General features: G+C 43.4%; 1 protein-coding gene across 3 annotated transcripts; it reads left to right on the forward strand.

Annotated features, from left to right (window-relative positions):
- The first annotated feature begins 366 nt into the window (after positions 1 to 366).
- Positions 367 to 19190, forward strand: BPNT1 (3'(2'), 5'-bisphosphate nucleotidase 1). Of its 3 annotated transcripts, none has more exons than XM_008149818.3 (9): positions 367 to 500; positions 4926 to 5053; positions 6464 to 6568; positions 7715 to 7822; positions 8376 to 8424; positions 9779 to 9870; positions 14791 to 14988; positions 16856 to 16961; positions 18162 to 19190. In XM_008149818.3, the coding sequence occupies exons 2-9, from the start codon at positions 4934 to 4936 to the stop codon at positions 18308 to 18310; spliced, it is 927 nt and encodes a 308-aa protein (XP_008148040.2). In that variant the 5' UTR covers positions 367 to 500; positions 4926 to 4933; the 3' UTR covers positions 18311 to 19190. The 3 variants fall into 3 exon arrangements, with proteins under 3 accessions (XP_008148040.2, XP_008148041.2, XP_054569077.1); XM_054713102.1 differs by lacking the exon at positions 367 to 500 and adding an exon at positions 2592 to 2618; XM_008149819.3 differs by lacking the exon at positions 7715 to 7822.
- Positions 19191 to 19793: the final 603 nt, after the last annotated feature.

The following is a 19793-nucleotide window of genomic DNA, read 5'->3' on the forward strand; positions in this document are numbered from 1 at the left end:
TAAAAAAAAAAAAAAATCATTAATATGCACACCTGGCTATCTCCTGGGAGTTATTGGGAGAGGAGGTGGAGGTGTCGTGGTTAACCCCTTCGAGGGCGACATCACTAACCCAGGGGACATTGTAAGAGTGGGCTAGGTGCACAAAGTGGGCTGGGAGACTCCCCGAAAGCAGCAGGAATCCTTACAAGGTAGACACACCTCCCACTCCGGCGGCGGGCAACCAGCGCCAACCGAGAGCTTAAGGAAAACCCGGAGAAGTGGAGTTTCGCCGGGTCGGGAGTCGGACGGGGCCGTGGCGACGCAGCTGCTCTGCGCCTGCGCCGAGTTTTGCCGCATGCGCAGTCGCTGAGGTAGGGTTGTCCTACAGCCACTGACGTCCGGTTGACTGGGAGACGGCGGTACCGGACGCCTCGAGGGACCTGTTGCTTAATAACGCGTTTTTTTTGCGGGGGGTTATCCCTGAAGTGTCTTTCGACCAACTCTGTTCCAGGCCTGTCCGCGTAAGTAAGCTTCTCCCTCGAGGGTCAGGGCAAGGGCAGATCCTAGGCAGATCCCCTAACTCCACCCCTTTGCACAGATATGCGGGGATTCGAGGGATTTCTGTGCAGAAAAGATTAGCGTTGCGTCTCCAGATAGTCCTGTTTCGGACCTAGGTGTGTGAGTGTCAGCATTTCAATTGCAGAGATGAGATTTTTATTTTTATTCTCCGGGGTCTTGATGGCTCTATTTTGTGAAAATAACAAGGCAAACCTAGACTGTGGGTTTAGGGCACCCACGTTGAGAGACTGTGTTAACACCTACAATTAAATTTCATTAAAATAGCAGCCATTCTTCCTACTGTCTTCCCTACACATCTTTAGACTTGCTTGATTTATTTGTTTCCCTGAAAATGGACAGAATTGCTATTTGGCTTTTAATGCGGTTTTTATAACCTTTTATAACCACCGCTTTGCATCCTTCTAACAGTGCTCAAGACAATGTGTCCTCACACTCCAGCCAGATTTGGGCAAACTCTCTTATCTGTGCTAATCTCACAAATGAACAGTCATTTCTCGCTGTTTTTGTTTGCATTTCTATCATAAATAGTGAAGTCGAGCATTTCATGTATTTACCAGCCATTGCTTTTCTTTTTTTTTCTAGGAATTGCTTGTTCGTGTCCTTTGCTCCTTTTTCTGTTGGATTATTCATCTTTTACCTATTGGTGCATAAAAGCCCTTTTTATGTGACAAAAATGAGCTCATGCATCTAGTATGTGATACAAATTTTTTGTCAGTCATCTTTTCACATTGTTTATGGTGTTGTGACAATACAGTCAAAACTGTATATGCAGTCAAATGTATCTGTACATTCTTTTATGGATTCTTGGTTTTCGTCATGTTTATAAACCCTTTACCAAACTTAGAAAACATTTCACCCGTTTTATTCCCATACTTTAAGAGTTTCATCCTTTACTTTTAAAATCATGCGCTGATCTGGAATTTGTAGTGATATAAAGAATGCCAAAAGGATCCAACATTTTAAAAAAATTACCAATTGCCCTGCCATGTATGCCTAATTAACTTTCCCCCCTGATTTGAAATATCAGCTTTATTGTGTTTGGTTCTAGCTCTGGGATTTATTTGATTCCCTTAAATTGTCTAATTCTGCCCAGGACTAAACGGTTTTAATTACTATAATTTTATAGCCTATTTTGGTAACTGGTAAGGAGAGTATCTCTGCTCATTGTTCTTTTTTCAAAATTTGATCTGTTTTGCTCACATTTTTTATATTTCCAGATGACCTTGAACTTTAGCATCATTTGGTTGGGTTTCAAAGATAAATAATCTCAGTATTTTGATCGCATAATCATTAATCCGCGTATGCTCGCCACCTTTATACAGAATTCAAGATTCTCTCCCAGGCAAGAGAGAGAGAGAGAGAGAGAGAGAGAGAGAGAGAGAGAGAGAGGATCGTTGGCGGCTGTAAAGATTTCTTAACAGATGGGATGTTAGGTTGATTGTTTTCAGTGGTCATACAACCTTTTTTCATACATACTCTAAGCCTCAAGCCCAGAATATGATTTAAAAGAAGCTGTCCTATGATTCAGGGTCATATTGATTATCACAGAATATCCTCGGGGTTCAAATAATGTTGCAAAAGCTACAGGAAGTTTTTAGCCAGTATAGTTCAGTGCTTACCTTGTGCTGGGGACTGTCTTACGTGCTTTACTTGTGCTTCTCGTATAACAATTACAACTCCATGCTTTCGGTACCATTGTTAGCTCCATTTTACAGATTGAGGCACAGAGAGTTTAAGTGGCTTTCCTCAGGTCACACAGCTTGTATGTGCCAGAGCCATGATTTGGACACAGGTAATTGTCTCCAGCGCCTGTAACCACTATGCTGGTTTTCAGTAAACTCGAATAAGACTGATCAGGTTCCCTTACTGTATGGTGTTCTAATTGTTCACAGGTATCACTTACCTTTGAGCCAGGTTAGCAAACAGGAGTGTTTTAGGACCCAGAGGAGTACAAATGGTAGAGAAGGAAGTAGGATGAATTTAATCTGAACTGCTATAAGGAAGTGAATTTGCAGGTAGCTTTTTTGGCCTTGTTCTGTATCCACAGGTACCGGCTGCAGGTAATTCTCATTTGGGGTCTGGGTTGGGTCCCAATTAAAAAGGCTAAGAGGATCCTCTGTTACAGATTTTGCATTTTGATCATATAATTAGCTACATTTTCTTTATGCAAAGAGCCAACATTGTATTCATTTGTTTAAAAAATATGTAAGAACCATATTAGGGCTAGGGGACAGTAACATTTTATTTACTAATTCAGTTTGGACCAGAGAAATTCTTCAGAGGAAATGATAGACATGTTTTCCTAGTTGCCAATCGAAAGAGATTTACAGGATCTCTTTGTAAATCATAGTGCGCTTTGCACCAAACCTAATTTTCTGCATTTGCATAAAACTGATATTCGTTCCTAAATGGTGGTTCGTAAATATACATTTTCTGCAGAATGTAGGAGAAAGACAAAGCCTACAAGTTTTTCTTTGGAAGAAGTGACCGTGGACTTGGCAAAAAGAAAGGGAAGTGGTTTAGTCATAGAGGAAGCCTGGCAAGGCTGTAATGACTGCTCAGCCGGCTCAAAGGTAAACGATACCTGAGAACAGTAAGAATACCACCATACAGCGAGGGAAACCGGTCTGCCTTCCTCAAGGCCATCTTACATAAGACGGGGACTGAGTGTGCAACACATTAAAATAGCCTCATGGCCCTAGCCGGTTTGCTCAGTGGATAGAGCATCGGCCTGTGGACTAAAGGGTCCCAGGTTCCATTCCGGCCAAGGGCACATGCCCGGGTTGTAGGCTCCATCCTCCCCAGTGGGGGGGCGTGCAGGAGGCAGCCAATCAATGATTCTCATCATTGATGTTTTCTATCTCTCTCTCTCCCTTCCTCTCTGAAATCAATAAAAAAATATATTTAAAAAAAATAATACAATAGCCTCATGGTTAAGACATCTGGATAGTACAGGTTAGTTGCCTGAATACTACCTTTTCCAGTGCAGAATATTATAAATCAGGTATCTGGCTGGTTGTAGATATGAGGGAGAAGAGATAAGGCAAGTGTTTTGTTAAATTACTTCTCCTGAGAAATAGCAATTATCATAACCCATTTTTCCACGTGTAACACCTCGTATGCCAAGAAAATGAATATCGCCTGACTTTGATGTAATAAGGTAAACAGACTTGAAATACATTGAAACCCACTTTATTGTCATCTTCATTCCAGACAGCTATTGGTCACAGTATGGTATCCGCTACCTTTTAGTTTGCATTTCAATTTCAGTTCTTTTCTTCTGAAGGGTTTCAAACACTTCCCTTGTTTGCTGTCTCATCGATGTTCATAATCCCTGTGAATGATTACTTTTCTACATGATTGGTCTTCAGTTAGTTATGCTGCCTGGTAAATAATCAGCAGGTGAAATTTCACTTCATCTCTAAAGCAATATTCGCCGATTTTTCAGAAGCTAATTGTAATCACATGCAATCCCTCCCCTTTTTAATTACTCCACACATACAGGGTGTCCCCCCCAAAAAATGTATGCACACTATGTCTGTAGATTCGATTTCATTTTGAAAATGAAATGTATTTTAGTAATACTACTGCCTTTATAATTATGCAAAGTGTGTATCCATTTTGGGGGGGCACTGTATATCCACACCCCTCATGCTGTTCACACCTGTCTTGGCACCAGTGCTATGCTGTGGACCTGAGGGTTCAGTATTTCATTCCCAGCGCACCACAGTATCCGCTCTTCAAGAAAGATGGTATGTATTGCCAGCCCCGGAAGCACCCACCACAGTCTTTGCACGTCACACACCTCGTTCCTAAAGCTTTCTCGCGTGCTCCATCGGTTTGGACCTGTTGCTTCCACGTACCCCATCTGCAGAGAGAGAAAACTTAGAGTTTTTTTAGAGCTATTGCCAAAATTGGGGTTTTTCCAAGTCTCTCCGAATGATCTCTACGGTTAAATGGGGCAGTCCCAAGTAAGCATGCAATATACACTGAGTGGCCAGATGATGATGATCTCTGAATGCATAATAATCTGGCTACTCTGTGTATATCCTATATAATGAAAGGCTAATATGCAAATTGTCCCCTGGACCAGGAGTTCGACCAGCAGGCAGGCCAGCCAACTGCCCATGTCCCTTCCCCCTGGCCAGGCTGGCCGGACCCCACCCATGCACGAATTCATGCACTGGGCCTCTAATACACACACACACACACACACACACACACACACTGAGTGGCCAGATTATTATGCATTCAGAGATCATCATAATCTGGCCACTCAGTGTATACGTACTGAATTGAATTCAAATAAATAAAAGCCAGTGGTTGGCTTTGAAAGTAACAAAACCTTTCTCTCCCTTTCCCTTTAGGGCTGACCATGGCTTCCGGTCACACCGTGCTGATGCGGTTGGTAGCCTCCGCATATTCCATAGCTCAGAAGGCAGGAACCATCGTCAGACGTGTGATCGCCGAAGGGGACCTGGGAATCGTGGAGAAGGTACTGAGAAATCTCGTTGTATTTCGTACCGACTTCGTTTTTGCTCCTTGAGGTTTTGCTCAAGGATGTATTAATCTGGACAGACTGTGATAGCTGAAATAATCAATGGCTCCCTTCTGGAGACTGCGGAATGGTGGGGTCTGACACTCTATCAGTAGGAAGAGCAGGAAATATTTGCCCTAGGGAAGAAAAGAGTAAGAATAGCTTCCTCAGATAGTTAAATGGCTGCCAACATGTGTGTTTTTCGCTGGAGTGGTCGTCTCTAAACTTCATGGATATATGTCGTCTTCCAATTCAACAATTCTCTTCAGAGGTTTCATTCAGCAGATACTTATAGAGTACCTACTGTGCGCCAGGCATCATTCTTTAGGGAATGAAACAGAGATCTCTACATTGGAGCACTTTGCATCGAGATAAGCAGCGAGCCGCAGTATGCCATAAAAGAGTTGATTTTCATGATCATTGTCGAACTCGTTCCAAAGCATTGTAAAAATTCCACTGTGTATATAAATTCATATCATCTGTGAATTCACCTAACCAGGCATACGTAAATTACAGCTAGGCATAATTCTCTGAAAGGAAACTAGCAAAGGAGGTTGTGGCTGTCAATTCTGAGATTTTGCACTGTCTTTCACTAGCATGACTCTCTGGATTGAGTGAGGGTACCATAGGTGAGCAGCGTATTAAATATTATAGTTGTTCATTTTTATGTTTCAGGAAGAGGGATTTTTTTTTCTTTACACTGAGGAAGTGCCCTAGGGACCCCTTGAGTTACTAGGATTAGGATTAGTGAGTGAAAGTTATGGAAGAATCCATATAAAGAATACCTTTCAAGTAACTAAAGATACAGGGTTTTTTTTTAGCTTTGACTGCCTTGAAGAAGTTTTGAATTTTCTATCTCTTAACCTGTTTAAGCAAAAAAATTGATCTAGAGATCTTATGATAGCAATTTCTTTTCTTTTTGTAAAATATGTTTTTATTGACTTTAGAGAGAGGAAGGGAGAGAGAGGGAGAGAGATAGAAACCTTGATAGAGAGAAACATTGATCAGCTCCCCACGCCCCCTACTGGGGATTGAGCCCACAATCCAGGCATATGCCCTGACCGGAAATCCAACTTCTACCTCCTCATGCACAGGATGACACTCAACCAACAGAGCCATACTGGCCAGGTATGAAAGCAATTTCTGAATTGGGAAGAAAATCTGATAATTTGAAAGCTCCTCTCCAAACTTTTACCACTTTGAATCCCCTGAGAAAAACCAAGACAAGAAAATAGTTGATCATTTGATGTTAAGTCCCATGAATCTAGCAATAGCCAGTGTCATTTAAATGATACAGACACTCATGCCTGAGGCATCGGAGGACGACCTTGCATATGAGCTCTGCTAACGCGTGCCTCTCTGTTGCAGACCAGTCCAACGGACCTGCAGACCAAAGCCGACCGACTGGCGCAAATGAGCATCTGTTCCTCCTTGGCCCGGAAATTCCCCAAACTAACAATCATAGGGGAAGAGGTGAGAGTTGGCAGGGATATGGTATTTATTTAAGTGCCTGTTTACCATATGGATGTACAGTTGCCACTTAAGTGATTTACATACCACTATTATGATCTCAAGCATTAGATCTACCATTTTAATGCAAACATAATTATATTCCTTAAGACTTGAAGGAAATGTTTGATTATGAAATATTGTGGTCCATTTCTAGGCCAGATGTCTCAATTCTTGACCATCAAAGACATGGTGTCTGGTAATAATATTCAGCATCTGAACTGGAAGATGGGCAGAGTTCTAGAAGTTTAGAATAAGATGGATTTTGTTTCTGTTTTTTCAAAACATATTTTACTGATTTTAGAGAGGAAGGGAGGGGGAGAGAGAGAAACATCAATGATGAGAGAGAATCATGGTTCGGCTGCCTCCTGCATGCCCCACACTGGGGACCGTGCCCCCATCCCCGGGCATGTGCCCTGACCAGGAATCGAACCCTGACCTCCTGGTTCATAAGTCGACGCTCAACCACTGAGCCATGCCTGCAGGGCGTCTGTTTTTCTAGTTAGGCTTACGTACATACTTATCCAAACACCCTACCACTGGGAAAGTAAAAGAATGGATGGTCCATGTAGTTGAGAGAGAAGTAGCTGATGTCAGAACCATTATTTTAAAAAGTTTATAGTACTTAAAAATTCTTTTCCTGATAGACAGATTGCTTGTTATATAAAAAAAAAAAAAAAAAAAAAAAAAAAAATTCTTTTCCTTCTCACTGTTGAGCATAATGAAGTTGGGACTCTCTGTAGTCAGCTTTGACGAGCCCTATCTGGTAGTGTTTGCAATTTTACTCGGTTTGCTTTTTTTTTTTTTAAATATATTCCATTGATTCTTTACAGAGAGGAAGGGAGAGGGATAGAGAGTTAGAAACATCGATGAGAGAAACATCGATCAGCTGCCTCCTGCACACCCCCTGCTGGGTATGTGCCCGCAACCAAGGTACATGCCCTTGACCAGAATCGAACCTGGGACCCTTGAGTCCGCAGGCCGACGCTCTATCCACTGAGCCAAACCGGTTAGGACCAGGGAAAACGGATGCTGCAATTTCTTCCGTCACTGGCACCGAAGCGCTCGGTAGACACTCGGCAGCTCAGTGACCCGTGTTCTCTGCTGCAGGACCTGCCTTCGGAGGACGTGGATCAGGAGCTGATTGAAGACGGCCAGTGGGAAGAAATACTCAGGAAGCCATGCCCGGCCCAGTACAGCGCGATCAAAGAGGAAGATGTATGATCCACATCATTGCTTAGCTCTCTGTTCACCGTACTTGGTGGTCTTTCTGTGTTTGTTTCTGCCATAGTAAAGGGAAGAAGACTCACCTGTAATGATGGGAAGTCAGTGGTTGTAAAATAGGGGCACCCGGGACTTGGGAAACTTTCAGAGCCAACGTGGAGTGTCAGGCACCACATGGAATGTCTGACCTGTTCATTTCGAGTTCAGTTTCTCATGCTGTTGGTTTCTTCTTCTTCACTCTAAAGCTATTATTAAAACTACTTTTAGGGAGAAAATCTAATTTTTTAAAAAATATATATTTTATTGGTTTTTTACAGAGAGGAAGAGAGAGGGATAGAGAGTTAGAAACATCAATGAGAGAGAAACATCGACCAGCTGCTTCCTACACACCTCCTACTGGGGATGTGCCTGCAACCGGAAGCCATCCATAATACATTTTCAGAACTGAAATAAAAAGGGAGTCGTTTTGGTCAGTCTATTTAAGTCTTTTCTTTTTACATATGTATATTTTGGAGACTTAATCTGGATATTTCCTTGTGTCTTTTAGCTCGTGGTCTGGGTCGATCCTCTGGATGGCACCAAGGAGTACACGGAAGGTTGGTACCTCTTTCCTGGTTGTATTGGAAGCACGAGGGCTAGCCTGTGATGTTGAGTGTAAACATTTACTGTTTCTTATGTTGTGTGAAAAGCCCGTGTTACGTGTCATGTGTGTGTCCTCAAGCTGTATTTGTGCCCATCCTAGCTAACTGTGGTTATACATCAGTGATTGTCACAAGACAGAGAGAAAATTCATCTCCTTCTAGAACCGCCCCCCGCACCCTCCCCCCACACACAGTCTACCAGCCCCACAATACTAATGGCCTTACGTGAGAGTAACTAACATTGAACCAGTGTTACCAGACTGAACCCCAGCTTTGTTGGTGTAGAACCCCAAAGGGAAGCACAACCGTACTGCCCTTATTCCTCCATTGGCCCTACCCACCGCACCCCCACACACACACCCACACACCCACACATACATTGCCCCCTCACTGTCTTTCTGTACAGCCTCCCCTTTAAAGATGGGTTTGGAAACACAGTGCAATATTTCTCTCTCCTGAAATGACTGAAGATGAGAAAAAGAACAAAGCAGCAAATTAACATAAAATGGGCAACATTAACGTAAGCAAGACCAGGCTCAGAGCCCAAGTTTTAGATTTTATGAGCATAACGTAAGCTTTGAGTTTTATTTCTGAAATAAAGATCTGCCTGGTTTTTCTTACGTTGGTTCTCAGCTTCATGGCTTGAGAAAAGAAAATTTCTCATAATTACTAGAGAAAACTTCTCTGTCCTTGGAGGAGACGTATCTGCAATGAGCGAGTCCTGCAGAGTGTGTGTGTGTATGTATGTGTGTGTGTGTGTGTGTCTGCATGTGTGAGCACGTGTACGCATGCGTGTGCATGTGTATGTATGTGTGTGCACTGAAGACATCTCCACTGAGAAATGGAGGCTCTGGACAGCTTTAGGGTCCACACAGCACCTACACAGCTTGTCTAGATCCCCACCTCCCCCACCTCTGGAGATTTTGATTCACTGGTTCTGGGAAAGGGCTTGAGAACCTGTATTACAAAAGTGACTCCAGCAGGCAGGAGTGAGCTGGATGGCGGCAGAGGGGGCACAGGGATCCAAGGATAATGGCTGTGGAATTGTGGCTGCTCAATTGAATTGGTTTTCAGAGTGTACTGATGAGACCATTGTAGCGATCCAGTGAAGTGGCCCTAGACCCCTCTGCTCTCTCTGGCCAGCTCTCTTACAATTTGTGCATTTTGCCAGAAGTTTGATTGATCATGGATGAATCACTGTGGATCCCATACCTTTCCTGCAAAAATAACCCGCAGCAATTCACGTGCTGATGACGAGTCATAACATGAAAAAGTTACAGAATAATTGATACTCATTTCTTCTTTATAGGTCTTCTTGACAATGTAACAGTTCTTATTGGAATTGCTTATGAAGGGAAAGCCATAGCAGGAGTTATTAACCAGCCATATTACAACTACCAGGTATGACTCTAACTGATACAGTTGTTTTTTGTGGGTTTTTTTTTTGGTGTCAGAAGTGGGATACAGTTGTTTTTTTTTTAATGCAACAAGGACAGAGTTTATTTCAAGAGGCAGCCAGATGAGAAGGGAGAAAGCCCGACCCACTTCCCCCAGGCAGATGAAGGTTTTTAAGGAGGTGAAAAGGGATCTTTTCGTGCAAAGGGAAAGGAACCAAATAAGTCTAGAACCAGGTAAAGGGAGTTAGTGATTTGGTCTGGAGGGCAGTTTTCACGGGACCCCTGTGCTAATTCTTCCCCATCGCCGTGGTGCGTGGTGTCTGCGGAGCCGTCCCCTGTTAGGACAGACTTCTCGGACTCTTCTGGGTTCCCCTCCATATTATCTTTAGTTTCAGTCTCCTCATTCCCGATGTTGGAACAGACAAGCCACGTTTCAGCATCTCCAAGCCTCAAGGGCACCTGCTCGCCTTTCTTCCCCACTGGAATCACTTCTTCTGTGGGAAGCCAGATGCCAGGAAGCAAGGCCCCTCGAGCAGGCTCCGGAGGGGTCCAGGGGTCAAGGAACGGAGGACTCTGGCCAGTGACCAGTGAGGACGGAGGCCTCGCCGTGCACCTGGCTGTGCTCTCCTGCTCTCTCATGCGGACATGAGAGCTGGGCTGAGGCGGCCAGCAGGTCGACGTTGCCCACACATGGCAGCCCCCACCAGCAGGGAGGTGGCAGGGGAGCCACACACAAATATTTTATTAGATCAATAATTACAGTGTCATGTGGTTCCTGATACTATCCAGTCTAGTGGTTTCTAGCTTGGTTGCACATGCATTCATCTTTTCAAAATACACCCCACACCTCTGGAGTCAGAACTTCTGGGGGCATTGGTACCAGGGATGCATATGTAATGCACACAGCGTGTGCCTTAACACTCAGATACAGCCGTTTGGGAATTACTGATGCGGTTCTGGATTAGCCTGGTCACTGAGACACCTGGTTTACAGGTGGTCCTTCCAGCACATTGAAGAAGTGAGCCACTCGAACCGAGAAAGATGCTAGCCATGTTGTTTTCCAGGTAATACTGCCTCGCGCCTAAACTGTAGTCAGCGTTGAAGCAGAACTAAGGACGCTCTTGCATCCTTCCTTCCTCTTACTTTCTCTCTGATGGAGTTGGGCTTTCTACTATACTCCCAAGAAATTGTCTTCCTTAGAAGCAGGAGATGAATGTGCTTCCAAAGCAGGAATAGATCATTAGATTCCATTAAAGTTAAAGGAAATGATTGAGATAATTGCTTCAGGTATTGACATGAGTCTGACCCTGAAAGAACTTTGGAGAAGCAAAGTAACCGGAGTGAGGACTATTCCTTCTGAATTTCCAATTTGAGTTGAGAGCAAGCATAACCTCTACTTCTAAGATAGTTTTGTTTTATTCTGCCATTTGTATGATAATAACTGTAATCATGTTCTTCTTAGCATTATTTCGCAAAACTAGTTATGCATTATGGGTAAAGTTTCTCATATTAAGTATCCACTAAGTATTTTACTATGACTTTAATGTTTATTTAATATTTTATACAGATACAAGTCTGTGGCCATTATGGAAACTTTAAAATAAGTTAACACTGTGGCTTGAAAGACACTTTTTAAAAAAATATATTTTATTGATTTTTTACAGAGAGGAAGAGAGAGGGATAGAGAGTTAGAAACATCGATGAGAGAGAAACATTGATCAGCTGCCTCCTGCACACTCCCCACTGGGGATGTGCCAGCAACCAAGGTACATGCCCTTGACCGGAATTGAACCTGGGACCCTTCAGTCCGCAGGCCGACACTCTATCCACTGAGCCAAACCGGCTAGGGCAAGAGAGAGAGACACTTTTATTCCTAGATCACATTGTAATGCATGGCACCTTTCATCAAAAAAGGATCTGAGTGCTTAGAAGTTGTTAATAATGTCCATCCCTCCCATCCCTTCTGAGATGAGAAAAATTGTATTCATTTTCCACAGAACAATGACATGCAGAAGTTGAGGGAGCACAGCAAGGAAGCAAAGGTGAGCAGAATAGCTAGGGCTTTGGCTCCACTAGCTGGCAGCAGAGAGGTAGGAAGCCTGTGTCGCCTGCCAGTCCTCGTGGTGGCCACGCAGCCGCCCATCCTCTCCTGTTCTGCTTCTCCCCTTTGTCGCCTGTCCCTCCACCACGTTCCCTTCTGTATACTCCCGTTATCCTTTCTTCCTTCCCTCTTGCTTGCGCCTTGAAATATGTTGCAGCCAGGAGAAAGTTGCTCAGCTCTGTTGGTGGTGTTCAAGGCTGAATATTCAACTTCCAGTCATCATCATCATCATCACCATCACCATCACCATCACCACCACCACCACCATCCCACCACCACCACCACCATAGTAGCTAAAATGTATCAAGAACTTATTATATCCCACCGGACTCAAGGGGGTCACCTGCATTATCTCATTTAATGCTCACCATCATCCTTTCACCTTGTCCCTGTTTTATTTTTTATTTTTATTTTTAATATTTTTATTGATTTCAGAGAGGAAGGGAGAGGGAGAGAGAGATAGAAACATCAATGATGAGAGAGAACCACCGACCGGCTGCCTCCTGCACACCCCCTACTAGGGATCGAGCTCACAACCTGGGCATGTGCCCTTGACTGGAATCGAACCTGGGACCCTTCAGTCCTCGGGCCGATGCTCTTTCCACTGAGCCACACTGGCTAGGGCCCTTGTCCCCGTTTTAAAGAAAGGGAAACTAAAGCAGGTAACTTCCCTGGGTCACCCAGGTTGTCGGTGGCACGTCTAGGATTCAAACCCCAGTCCAACCTCTTACCGATTCCTCTCCATTGCTCTGTTGAGCCGGATGAACGACCTTTTAAAACTCCATAATTGCTTCTAACAGATACCGGAGCTGGTAGGCAGTTGAAGGAAACACTTGGCTCAGTGCAAAGAAACCCAATGTATCTATGTATGGGAGCTAGCTTCTTAGCCGTTCTGAGACTTAATTAGCTCATCGCTAAGGTGAAACGAGTAGCCTCGTTGCCCCCAGAAGGTTGGTGGGGAGCCTTTGAGGGAGAGAGACAGCGAGGAGACGGAGATCAGGGGCACAGAGGACGCGGGCTGGCCGTCTTCGTGGGCCTGCATGGCCCTGCCCACCAGATGCCGGGTTCCATGGCCACATACTCTTTGCCTCCATATTCATTTATGTGACTTTTTCAGGCCCAGAATACTCGTGCCCGCTGTTTGTATTGCTTTCCTTCTTTCTTCAGAATAACGAAAGCTAAGTAAGTAGGCTTCCTGAGGATTCGTCTCAGCAGTCACTCTGAGGCCTAATGAGCACCCCGAGCCGCCACTGAGCCCATCAGTGCGTGTCAGGCTCCAGGGGCAGGGGGAGCCCCCAGTGCCGGCCCTGCGGTGCCTTTGGTGCCCCATTTGCAGGGCATGATACCGGCAGGCAGCCTCCAGGATGGCAGGGCAGGATACTGCCGGCGTCCTCGGGATCGCTCACCTCTAAAGAGCTGCCTCGCCCAGTGGCACGCTCCTTCCCAAGGCAGTCCACTTCCGGTGACTGATGAGTGCAGGACGAAGGCCTGGCATTTCACCCCGGTGGGTACGACCCTGAAGGGCCAGTCTAGCTCCAGAGCTCCCGTAGGGTCGACGGAGGCTGTTGTCGGGTCTGCGTCCCAGCTCAGTTTCCCCCTCTGCCCACTCCTGCTGCCTTCCCTCCCTCCCACGGGTGTTGACCCCAAGGGCACTCCTCCATCACCATCCTACCACCTCAGGGTCCTGCTGCAGGACACACAGGGTGATGTGTTTGAAAGCTTTTCGCAAGGAAAGTGAGGCAGTCCAGCCTAATGATAAGGACTGTCGGCTTTGAATCCAGAAGAGACTCAGCTTGGATAGGATCTTCCTAGAGTCCTTGGTCAGGTTATTTAATGGTTCCAATCTTTTTTCCTCGTCTGTAAAATAAGGATGATAACACCTACTTCACGGGGTTGTTTTGGAGATTAAATGAGATACTACATGTAAAGCACTTCGTATGTGTCAAGTATTCAGTAACCTACTTATGTCTGTATGCCTACCAGATATGTCTATTATCTATAATAATAAAAGCATTAATATGCTAATTAGACTGGACTGCCGAATGACCTTCTGGATGAACTTGCACGGATTTTGTGCATCGGGCCTCTAGTGTTAAGTAATGGTCTTTTGATGACTTTGCATTAATCATTTTATGCATCAGTTTTACTTGGCATGAAATAGCGGTTATGTTTTTCTGCATGAAGTGCATAGTCATAAACAATGTGGTGGAAAATGCTTCGAGCTCTGCAAAGGCAAGTACAGATTCTAAGGCTGCGTCATCATTGTCATTTTACAACCACCATTGGCAGTGAAGTCTGTGACCTTGACCTCCATTATCCAGGCGGCTCTTCGGCATCAGCCCGTTCAGCTGTTCTGTCTCTGTAGCAGCAAAATGCATTATCACCACCGCCTATGCCCATGTCAACAGCATCCCGCCTGCTTCTCGGATATTGGAAAGTACTAATCAATACGTGCGTTTCATTTCCTGGGGACTTCAGTGCCCTTTGCAAAGAGCTATTTCAAATACGATAATGAGCTTGTTTGACGATTCAGAGAGCAGTGGGAATTACCATATCTCCTTTCCCGGGGACTCCAGGGAATAACCAAAAGTTCCCTTCTGTACCTTTGAAACCAAATTATCAACCAAAACAGCAATGAGAACAACCCGTTGATTCTCTAGGGGAAATTTCTCTGTTGATGATACTGTCTTTGTGCTCTGGTATAACATTATCATGTTTTTATGATCTAAAAGTTACGATGCTATGCTAGCTCAATATTCTATTTGTGGCTGCCATGTTCTCCCGGTAATCACAGGCTACGCTGGTGTTTCCCCGTTTCCACAGGCAGGCCCGGGCGCTGCGCTGGGAAGGACAATCTGGGGCGTTCTAGGTTTGGGTGCTTTTGGGTTCCAGCTGAAAGAAGTGCCCGCTGGGAAGCACATCATCACCACCACCCGATCCCACAGCAACAAGCTGGTCACCGACTGCGTCACTGCCATGAACCCCGACGACGTGCTGCGCGTGGGCGGGGCAGGAAATAAGGTACGAAACAGTCCGACACCCACTCGGAACGCAGTGGAATCCCTGACAGGAACGCTGAGCTTTTAACAAATGTCAAAGAGGAGTTTGGGAGGAGAGACTACAGATTGTAATTTGCCATTCAGAGCACATTTCAGCAACATTTTTTAATTTTTTTTTTTTTTTTTTTTGACTGTGAAGGTTCAAATCTCTTGTGAAGACAGTTGAGAGAAAATATGTCAACTGGCTGGTGTGCTCATTGGTTAGAGGGTCCCAGGTTTGCTTCCCCCCACCCCCTTGAGGCACGTGTGGGAGGCAACCAGTCAGTGTGTCTCTCTCACATAGATGTTTCTCTCTCCCTCCCTCCATCCCTCCCTTCTACTCTCTTTGAAAAGCAATGGAAAAAATATCCTCAGGTGAGGCTTAACTAAAAAATATATATATATAAAATGTCGTTAGGATAAGATCCCATGCCTCTTGCCAACACTTTTTTTCTCAAGGACCCTCTTGGATTACCTCCTAGATCTCTCTCTAAAGATTTTAAAGGTGCCCCCCCGCCCCGGATACTTCGCCCATAATTTCCTCCAGGTTCCCATCCTCCTGAGGAAATTGTGCAATGGAACACAGTGTGATCTACATTTCTTCTAATTGCCCCCCAGATACCATCATGATGACATCTTTCAGGCCCTCCAATTCAGCATGCCTGATTGGAACTCACCTTCTTTCTGCCTGACCCAGATGTGTTCCTCTCCCTATCCCTTTCTGGTTTATGGTACCAGCATTTTCCCAACTGTTCCAGCTGGGAAACTCATCCTAGACTCCTTTGCTCAGGTCCTATCAATTAGTCCTAGCTATAGATAACATATATATATATATATATATATATATGTATATATATATATATATTTATTTATTTATTGTTGATTTGGAGAGGAAGGGAGAGAGATAGAAACGTGAATGATGAGAGAAAATCATTGATTGGCTGCCTCCTGCACGCCCCCTAGTGGGATGACCTGGAATCGAACCATTAATAGGTCTACACTCAACCACTGAGCCAGGCCAGCAGGACCTAGCTATAAATCTTAATTCTTCCCAAATGTCTCTTGTCCATCTCAACTGTCAGTGCCCCAGTTGAAACCTATCATCATCCTTCACCAGACTTTGCAGAAGCTTCCAGAGTTTTATGTCATGCAATTTCTATCAGTGGCCTCAGTTTTATGTGAGTATTACAAGAACCATTAAGATGACTATTTAAAAATTCATATTTTGGCAGTGCAACTAATAATGGATCTGAGCCCAAAGACAAGTAACTAACTACTTGTTAGATTGACTAGTCAGCATCACACATCTCTTAGGACCTATTACAGTTGACACATTATTGTACTAGTTGATACTTCTCTGTCCCTTGTATAATAATGGTCAATTGTTTATAACATTAAATAACTTAATTTTTCTACAGTAAATACAGGGTGCCCCCCAAAAATGTACAAACACTTTAACAAGTGATACTTCAATTTTGAAAATGAAATGTATTTTAATAAACACTGCCTTTATAATTATTCAAAGTGTGTGTGTACATTTTTGGAACTATATTTATACATATATATTGCTTTTACAGTAAGAAAGAAAAACAAACATAAAAAAGAAAACTATTTTCTCTAATTTGCAATATGGAGACTGTTCATTCACCCTTCTTGTAGCTCATTGACCACTTTTTCCCCTTGGATGTTATGGTGCATGTATTCTGTGTGTTTCTTCATAATAGTCTTGTCACTTAAACCTGCTAAAGGCTTTCATCTAAGAGGAGTCTAACAGAGGAGTTGAAATATATTTCATAGAAACAAGCAATTCTCTCATGGTCGAGGGATAATTACCATCGTTCACTTTACAGATCATTCAGCTGATTGAAGGCAAAGCCTCCGCTTATGTGTTTGCAAGTCCTGGCTGTAAGAAGTGGGACACTTGTGCTCCGGAAGTCATTCTACACGCCTTGGGAGGTGAGTCCATTTTATTAGCGGGGATTACAGTTTTTACAGTAATGCCACTTTACCTAGACTCTCAGGACATAAGAGCTAGAAGGGAAGTTAGTGATTATCTGTTCCAACCACCACTTTTCATAGGCGAGAAAGTAGATTTTCAGCCAGTTCATTTTTCTTTACATATAGTTACTTTTTTTGGACCTTGATCTGTATATAGTTAATTTAATTAAACCCTTATTAATTATGGCTTTAATGCTTTTAGGGTGTGTGTTTTTTTTTTTAAGTTTTTTAAAAATATATTTTATTGATTTTTTACAGAGAGGAAGGGAGAGGGATAGAGAGTTAGAAACATCGATGAGAGAGAAACATCGATCAGCTGCCTCCTACACACCCCCCTACTGGGGATGTGTCCACAACCAAAGTACGTGCCCTTGACCAGAATCGAACCTGGGACCCTTCAGTCCGCAGGCTGACGCTCTATCCACTGAGCCAAACCGGTTAGGGCTTAGGGTTTTTAAAATATATTTTTTTATTGATTTCTGAGAGGAAGGGGGAGAGAGAGAGAGAGATAGAGACATCAGTGATGAGAGAGAATCATTGATTGGCTGCCTCCTGCACACCCCTCACTGGGGATTGAGCACACAACCAGGGCATGTGCCCTTCACGGGAATCCAACCTGGGACCCTTCAGTCAGATGCTCTATCCACTGAGCCAAATCAGCAAGGGCAAGGGTTTTTCTCCTTTTTCCGAGTACATTATTTTATCAATATCTCATTAACATTACATGACAAGGAAGTTAAATTCATCACAACCCATTTTCATTAGAATTATTAAATGAAACTAATATAATAGTTATATTTTCTGAACATACTTCGTTTAAACTCTTACCAAATAAAGTGTTAATATTAAATGGTAGAATAAAGAAAGTAGTTTTTAAAATGGGATAATGATGATGAAGTATAACCAATAGAAAAAGCAATCAGCTCAGGAAAAGAGAAAGGAATTGATACTGAGAAATAAAAATTGAAAAGGCTAAGTGGAATGATTTTAATCAGAAGAAAACATGTTAGTTAAAATTGTTCTGTGAATTAACACTTACCCATTATCTTCCTTCTCCAGAATTAATTGGATATTATTGCACAGGGAAGCAAAAGGCGCTTACAAATAATGAACTGTAATGGTAGAATCGGCCATTATCGTCCTGTGTTTTTTCTGTAGGCAAGTTAACCGACGTCCATGGCAATGCCCTTCAGTACGACAAGGAAGTGAAGCACATGAACTCCGCCGGGGTCCTGGCCTCGCTGAGGAACCATGACTACTATGCCAGCCGCGTTCCCGAATCTGTTAAAAACGCGCTTGTTCCTTAAGGCACGTCTCGTTGCCTTAGCTAGGGGGACAGCTGCGGAGGAGAGGGAGGAGAGAGGACTGCGTTCCCGAAGTCTCAGCCTTGGATGAGGATGTCCTGGAAGTTGATCCTGACGCTAAGGAAATGCTGACACCCTTGGACTTGGGCAGTCTGTCCAGCCTGCAGGTCATTCAGCCGACCATTAGGATGAATTTCAAGACACCACGTGGAGCCGTTGGACTCTGTCTGCTGTGCTGCAATATTATCAATAAATCACAGACAACCTAAAAACATGCACTCATTCTTTAAGGGAACATTTCATTTACTTAGCTAGGAGAAGGACTTGCTTCTCAAAATCATACAGTTTAAGACTCATTGGGTGTAATCAGAGCTCCACCTTTATTCTGCATTGATCAGTGATCTGTTTTAGGAGTAGACAATAGGTTTTAAGAACTTGATGATTAATTCATCAACCAGACCAATTTTAGCATCTGGAGAATCTATAAAGTCTGTCTGTGACATTTCTGTCCCTCCTTTTATTGGGAGAAGTAAAAGAGAAGTTTAGTTCCAATTGACTATCCTTGTCAGTTGTTTAATCAACATTCCTATTGTATGAACCAGATTTTTTTAGGGCACAGAAGCACAAGTTGTTACCTGAATCTCATTCTTGTTTTCACAGTAATTTTTAAAATTTTCCAGTTACGAATATACTAAAATATTATGTGTGTTGATGAAACAGATTTATGGAAAAAATGGCTTCTTTATAATAAATTATTTCATTCTAACTGGTCTCTGTCCAGTGCTTTTATTATTTTTTTAAATTTAAATTACAGTTGACATACAATTTTATTTTAGTTTCAGATGTACAACATAGTGATTAGACATTTATATAACTTAGAAAATGATCAACCCTGTAAGTGTAGTACCCATGTAACTGCTTTTAAGTAAATTGTTCTGTTATTGGATTAAACAAGTGGCTGAAATTCATCATTCCCAACCCCAACTGCATCTCAGAATCAACCTAGAAAGCTTTGCAAAAATAGTCACAGGCTCCATCCAGCAATTGTGATTCTGAATCATTTAAGACAGTGGTCGGCAAACTGCGGCTCGCGAGCCACATGCAGCTCTTTGGCCCCTTGAGTGTGGCTCTTCCACCAAATACCACGGCCTGGGCGAGTCTATTTTGAAGAAGTGGCGTTAGAAGTTTAAGTTTAAAAAATTTGGCTCTCGAAATTTCAATCGTTGTATTGTTGATATTTGGCTCTGTTGACTAATGAGTTTGCTGACCACTGATTTAAGAAGACTACTCCAAGGATTCACTCGGCATTAAAATTCAGAACTCCCTCGATGAGATAGTATCATTTTACGGAGAGCATCAATAATGGAGCCTGAAGAGGCCTTGACTTTGACACCTGTGACTACTCCCTCCTGCAGTTTTCTCTTCATCCTGATATTTTCCCTTGCTTTTCTACCAATTCCTTCTCAGTTTCCTTTCTCAGTTTTTC

This window comes from Eptesicus fuscus, chromosome 24 (genome assembly GCF_027574615.1).
Source record: "Eptesicus fuscus isolate TK198812 chromosome 24, DD_ASM_mEF_20220401, whole genome shotgun sequence".
Classification (NCBI taxonomy): Eukaryota; Metazoa; Chordata; class Mammalia; order Chiroptera; family Vespertilionidae; genus Eptesicus; species Eptesicus fuscus.